The sequence below is a fragment of the Nicotiana sylvestris genome, chromosome 2 (assembly GCF_000393655.2).
Source record: "Nicotiana sylvestris chromosome 2, ASM39365v2, whole genome shotgun sequence".
Lineage (NCBI taxonomy): Eukaryota > Viridiplantae > Streptophyta > Magnoliopsida > Solanales > Solanaceae > Nicotiana > Nicotiana sylvestris.
In genome coordinates, this window is record NC_091058.1 from 99,726,519 (window position 1) to 99,733,532 (window position 7,014).

The following is a 7,014-nucleotide window of genomic DNA, read 5'->3' on the forward strand; positions in this document are numbered from 1 at the left end:
AAGGACCATCATCAACCAAAACATAAAATCGACAAATAAGCAATCTTTGTGATCGTCGTTTCAATATAACATTACAAATAGGCGATTATCAAATTACGACATAAGCGGTCACCAAATGTAAATGGGAGATTACTGGCGAGTTCATTAAAAAGCTAATAAGAGTCAAAATTTCTAGAAAATGCAATAAACCATTATCAATGATCAAAATTGATAAATCAGATGCTTTTGGCAGTATGCTCTAAAGATGGACTCTTATCATTAACAATGGAACATTGCAAGATTCAGACATGCAGATACACGCTTATGCGATAGAGATAACCAATTCACAAAGTTCTGGCGCAACATCGAACTTTATATTTGTTACATAATGGGCTCTTCAGCATTGACCAGCAAGCAACCCAAGTTATCTTACTTTCACATTTGCCTTAGAATTTAAAATAAGGCAACAAAAGAAAAGAATGTAGAATAAAACCTTGAACAAAGAAATTATAAGAGGTATCTATGTTACTCTGCTGCAGCTTCTTCATGGCTGTTCCCCTCGGTTCCTGTCTGTGGCAATGTACCCAGATCCGTACGAGCCTCTGTCTCTTCTTGAGGAATTGCAGAATTTGTTGACTCGACTTGGCTTTGCTGGCTATCATCAGAATTCCCATTTGAGCTGGAAGTATCAGTCGATTTGTTTTGATCTGTGTCTGTCTCGTCATTGTCATTTGAGGGATTGATTTTATTCTCAGAGCCAGGATCTGAATTAGCATCTGATTTCTGGTTTGCCTCATTTTGGTCGCTCCCACTTCCTGTTGATTTCTCAGTTGCCCCAGCTGTAACAGAATTGCCATTTTGGTCAACTGATACAACAGATTCAGAGCTGTTTGAACTTGTTACTGATTCTTCATTTGCCGAGGTGTTTGAATCACTTTTCTCAGACTGCTGCTCATTTGAAATGTTCTGTGTGCCATCTCCAACAGAAGCAGCCTCATTGGCTAAGTTCTTCTCATTCTCCTGCTGCTTTTTATTGGCTTCATTGGTTCCTTCTGCAGAATTGGAGTCTTCACCAGCGTTGTTCTCATTTTGTGTGGTACCAGAGGCAGAACTGTTATTGTCCTGCTGCTGTGCTTCATTGGTTTCTGCTGCAGAATTGGAGTCGTCACTAGAGTTGTTCTCATTTCCTGCTGCAGGATTTGAGTTATCGCTAGCGTTGTTCTCATTTTGGGTATGAGAGGCAGAGTTCTCATTTCCTTGTTGATGTTCATTGGCTTCATTGGTTCCAGCTGCAGCATTGGAGTTATCACTACTGTTGTTCTCATTTTGATTGGTCTCAGAGGCAGCATTGCCAGTTTCTGTCTGCTGGCTAGTGGCTTCATTGTTTCCTGCCACGGGATTTGAATTGTCCTCGGTGTTGCTTCCATTACTCGCTTCTCCAGCAGCATTCGCATCTGCAGAACTACTTTGTTCAATCATCTTATTTTCTCCAGCATCTGCCTCCGACTTCTTCAGACTTTCATCACTTCCCTCGTTCTTGTTTTTATTGTCCTGCAACTCATCTTCTCCCTTCTTGGATTGCTCCTCATTGTTCAAGGCTACATTACCATCTCCTTCTGTTCCTGTCATGTTTTCAGAATCTGAAGTCTCTTTGACCAATGAACTCTCTTCCTTGCCATTTTCTACTGTTGCAGCCTCATTAGTCCTATCGCTTTCATCATGAACCTTATCTTCTCCTAATGAGCCAGATTCTTCATTTTTGTTTTGGTTCTCTTCCTTCTCTTTGTTGACTTCATCGTTCTCTCTACTATCTCCCTCATTCTTCTCTTCTTTGCTCTCATCATATCCTTTTACTTTTTCCTCATTACTTTCCTCCGACTCTGCTGACTTCTTTTCGCTTTCATTTTCAACTGCTTCTTCGCTTTGATTCTTAGAGATCTCTTCACCTCCACTCTCTTCACTTTCTACCTTCTCTTCCTTCACATCAGTTTCTGCATCAATGTTTCCCTCAGTTTCCTTCTCTTTACCATCGTCACTTTCACTTTCCTTGTCATTGTTTTCTTTTACATCTTTGTCTTCCTTTTCTATTTCCTGGTCCTTATTTTCTTCACCCTCAACGCCACTTAGCTTTCCCTGGTCTTTCTCCCTATCTTCTTCTCTAGATTCACTGTTGTTGGTGTTCATGTCAGTGGCTTCCTCATTACTATCACCTTTGCCCTCTTCAGTATTCTCTTTGCTTTTTGGTTCAGCATTGTCTTCTCTTCTCGCTTCCTTCTCCTGGATTTTCTCCGTCCCTGCATCCTCATCCACTGAATCCCCTTTCTGCTCAGTATCCTGTGCTGATTTTTCTAGATCAAGATCATGCTCGTCCACTTTGGTGTCGTCGTTGAAACTTTTACCCTCTTCTTCCTCTGTCACCTCCTTCAGCTTCTCATCGTCAATTTCTTCTTCCCTCTCTTGAGGTTGGAGATCCTTCCTTCCTAACCTGATAACATCATTCTCACTCTGTACCTTCTCCGAAACACTTGTATTTTGTTCATAAGATGCTTTCTTGGTACGTGAGTGCTGGACTTGGTAAAGCAGCCAGATACAAACACCTACAAGTACACATATCTGAACGGCATGCTTCACCTTGAATCCTTTATTTCTCTGGTTTCTACGTGGTGAATACTTGAACATGATGATGATCTTTTTCCGAATCCAATTACCACAACTTCAAAAAAGATCCAAAAATAAAAGGTAATTTAAGGGCTCGAGCCAGAGCAAGAATCCATGAAATCTAGAGAAAAAATTCTCTTGATAAAAATACTGACCTATCAAGAGAATAACACTAAAGATGGGTACATCTAAAGAAAACAAAACAGCGACACTGGTTAACAGAGACCAAGAGTTTAGATAAATTTGCAGACACTATTAATCTGTTAGACAATCCAATATAATCAACTCAGTTAAAACTACGGAATTGGTTATTTTTGCTGGATCTGACTTGCTACTTATTTACTTCATCCAGATCTAAACATGTTCAGAGTAGCTAAAACATTCATTTTTCGATGAAGTGAAAAAAAAAAAAACAGGTTTTTATCATCTATTCAACTCCAAAGAAAACCTCAACAATCAGACCCAAACAAAACCTCTCCAAGTACAATTCATAGAAATGTTGACGTGTTACATTATGTAAAATCAAGTTATGATTTTACATATTGAAGGCAAACCAGCATGAAATTTTTAAAGACAAAAGGCTGGCAAAAACATACAATTGAAACTGCAGCCATTAAAGAACACTCAGAAATACACGCCCACATTGTTCTCAAAAGATGTGAATTTGTATATAAGCACGGAACAGTCGTGAATAAATACCCTTACCAACAAGTCAAAAAAACATAAATTAGAAATCTTTCCACAATACTAAAAGAGAAAGAGCATACCTGATATGCAGTAATAGAAGCGAGTCTCAGCGTCTGGATTCAAGATCCCTATTGTAAATAAGCAAAAGTAGGTAACTTTATAGGCAAATTTGGTCAAATGATTAGAATGGAAGAAAAGGTACAAAGTTTCAATAAGATCCTTAAACCACAAACTTAGTAATAATAACAATACTATAATTGTATTACCGGAACCCCATAAACAATATTGTTGAAAAAGCCAAAGAGAAATGGTTTAAGTGTTTTATGGGTAGCCAGTAGTTTTTGTAGAGGTTGAATCACGAACTATCAGAAGAGGTGAAGACGTGACCCCTGAAACTTAAATGCTTCTTTTTTCCTTTTAGGTTCAGATCAAGATCCAGTTTTTCTCACTTTATTACGTATTTAGAGGGTTTTTGGCTAAGTTTATAAGCTGGTCAAACTTATTTTTTGGCTTTATCTACGCGTTTGTTAAAATTAAAAGTGCTTATAATTTAAGTGCTTATAAGCTAAAAATAAGCCAAAAGCCGTAAGTTATTCTCCACAACTTATCAAAGCACTTTAGGTTTGACAAAAATATTTACTATTCTATCCCTAAAATATTTTTTTTTAAAACAAAACTCTTTGTATACCCAGTTCTTCAACTGCTTATTATTAATAATCAACTTCAGCACTTAAAAGTGCTTTTCATCACTTAATACTTATCGACTACTCTAAATCAGCTAAGTCAAACGGACTCTTAAAAACCACACATATTCCCCTCGTTTTATATAATTTAAACAACTGTTGCGTTTACACTGGCATCTCTCATCTCCTTAACACTCCCTTTCCCACAAGCCTAAAATTGTCAACACACAAATTGACACTAATACGACGCCATTACAGAAGATAACGACGTCGTTGCAATCGACCAAAGGGTTAATGAGTTAATGTACAGTGGAGAAACTGCCACGTGTGACCGAATAACGAAGGCAGTTTTCGTCGGTGATTCGGTGACCTTTTTTTTTTATAAATAATAAATATATACAGTATTTAGTATGTTAAACAAAAAACTGAGTCAGAAACCGGTGAGTTGAAATGATGTTCTCGAAATTTCTAACCACCGCGCTACAGCGTAATATCCTTAAACCCTGCGGCGGCCACGGCCGTCTCCGCCCGTTTTCCACGGTGGCAGCGGCGGTTGTGGAACCGTACGAGGAAGAAACTACGGGCATCACGATGAAAGGTGTGAAAATCTCCGGTAGACCTCTGTACTTGGATATGCAAGCAACTTCTCCTATTGATCCTAGGGTTCTCGACGCTATGCTGCCTTACCATCTCTCCCGTTTCGGAAATCCCCATTCCCGAACTCACCTTTACGGCTGGGAATCAGATCAGGCCGTTGAGGCAGCCCGAGCCCAAGTTTCAGCCCTAATTAATGCTTCTCCCAAGGAGATAATTTTCACCTCCGGTGCTACTGAGTCCAATAATATTTCAGTTAAGGGGGTTTTACATTTTTATAGGGATAAGAAGAGACATGTTATTACTACTCAAACGGAGCATAAATGCGTGCTTGATTCTTGCCGTCACTTACAGCAAGAGGGCTTTGATGTAACTTACCTTCCAGTTGAGTCCGATGGACTTGTGGACCTAGAAAAGCTTCGGGCTGCTATACGGCCTGATACGGGTTTGGTATCAGTTATGATGGTGAATAATGAAATAGGTGTGATTCAGCCTATGGAGGAAATTGGAAAAATTTGCAAAGAATTTAGTGTTCCTTTTCATACTGATGCTGCACAAGCGTTGGGGAAGATTCCAATTGATGTGGAGAAGATGAATATAAGTTTGATGTCGTTAAGTGGGCATAAAATTTATGGGCCGAAAGGTGTTGGAGCTTTGTATATTAGGCGTAGGCCGAGGATTAGGGTTGAGCCACAGATGAATGGGGGTGGACAAGAGAGAGGGATTAGGAGTGGGACAGTGCCTACTCCGTTGGTGGTAGGGTTTGGGGCAGCTTGTGAGCTTGCAATGAAGGAGATGGAATATGATGGCCAGAGGATTAAGGGTTTGCAAGAGAGGTTGCTGAATGGGATAAGGTCTAAGATTGATGGGGTTGTTGTTAATGGAAGTGTTGAAAGGCGATATGCCGGGAATTTGAACTTATCTTTTGCATATGTGGAAGGTGAGAGTTTGTTGATGGGTTTGAAGGAAGTTGCTGTATCAAGTGGAAGTGCATGTACCAGTGCAAGTTTGGAGCCCTCCTATGTGTTGAGGGCGTTGGGAGTTGAAGAAGACATGGCCCATACATCGATTCGATATGGAATTGGGAGGTTTACTACTGAGCAAGAGATTGATCGTGCGATGGATCTTACGGTCAAACAGGTTGAGAAGTTGAGGGAAATGAGCCCGCTTTATGAAATGGTTAAAGAGGGGATTGATATAAAGAGTATCCAGTGGGCGCAGCATTAGTTTGATTGCTGATTGATTGGAATTGGGACGATAACTGCCACTACATGGGGATGTGGAATGAAGTTGACGGTCCAGGTTCTGCTTCAGAATATCTAGTACATGTCCCTGAATTTCAAGGCTATTGTTATGAGCTAAGTTTCTTCAATAAGATGTTTACTGTCATCTACTCTAAGTTGGCACTGTAATTGTGCATGATATAGTGGTAGAGTTGTGCTTTAGTGACAGAGCATAGCATCTATTCTAGTATAAATGATGGGTTGTTTCTGCCCTTTGTTTAAGTTTTGCTCGCGACCATTGAAAAGCTTATACTATGATTTAGACCAATTTGTGTTTGCATGATTATTTCAGCAAAGTTTATGGTGTTTCTGATTGTTTTAGGAAATAATTTACATTGTTTTACTGCATTCGACAATTCTGCACTGGCCTATACTTTACATGTCAGGGTATAAAAAGATTGGATAATTGCCAAAGATTGGATGATTGCCTGTGATATAGCAGAGACTTTAATCATCTCATCGCCATCGGTGGTTTAAATTCAACAAAGTTATGTGCTATGTGGAGGAATATCAAGGGACACAGAATGAATGTTGCTTGTACCCTTTGATTATGTTGGTTTGGATATTATGGTGGCCTTGCCTTGTGTCCTTCGTTGCTGTTTGCTTGAGGCCATCTTTGTTTAAGATGCTTTGCTTCTGGTTAGTTTTTGCAAATAACTGAAACTCGTGAAATTATGACAAATTAATCTGAGGGATTCACGTTTGAAGATTTCGAGATTTGATGTCATGGCAGTGAAACATCTCAATTAGGTGTCAACATTTGCCTTATTAATGCTTTCATCTAGTGAATTTGTGTGTGTTCCTGCTATTTCAAATCATGATTGAAGTTTGATTTCTGCTAGTTCTAGTTGCTTCCTTATGTTATTATATCTTCATGTTGTATTTCTCAATGAAATCCTCCCTCTACCAGCATCTACCATTTGCCCTTGTACTGAGGCTAGTTGTTGGTGAGCTTGTAAATGTAGTCTTACATTGTAAGGTAAAAGTGGATCTTCATTAATGCATTGCCATTATTGTTAGTTGATGTAACATTGGTGGTCATTACTGGTCAAGGCTGCTAAATGGATTTATGGTGTTGGTTGTATCGATATCATGCTGGGGAGCGCCCTTGTGAAGAAAGAGATGTTTGC

The 7,014-nt window shown here is 39.4% G+C and overlaps 2 protein-coding genes across 2 annotated transcripts; one reads left to right on the top strand and one right to left on the bottom strand.

The window, feature by feature from the left end:
• Window positions 1–234: 234 nt before the first annotated feature.
• Window positions 235–3,754, bottom strand: LOC104239621 (uncharacterized). Its single transcript, XM_009794298.2, has 2 exons — window positions 3,405–3,754; window positions 235–2,692 (listed from the first exon to the last, which is right to left on the bottom strand). Exon 2 carries the CDS (start codon window positions 2,656–2,658, stop codon window positions 505–507), a length of 2,154 nt encoding a protein of 717 aa, XP_009792600.1. The 5' UTR covers window positions 2,659–2,692; window positions 3,405–3,754; the 3' UTR covers window positions 235–504.
• Window positions 3,755–4,423: 669 nt separating this feature from the next.
• On the top strand, window positions 4,424–6,152 carry LOC104239622 (cysteine desulfurase, mitochondrial). The gene has a single exon (XM_009794300.2). The coding sequence runs from the start codon at window positions 4,458–4,460 to the stop codon at window positions 5,826–5,828; it is 1,371 nt and encodes a 456-aa protein (XP_009792602.1). The 5' UTR covers window positions 4,424–4,457; the 3' UTR covers window positions 5,829–6,152.
• The last annotated feature ends 862 nt before the right edge of the window (window positions 6,153–7,014 follow it).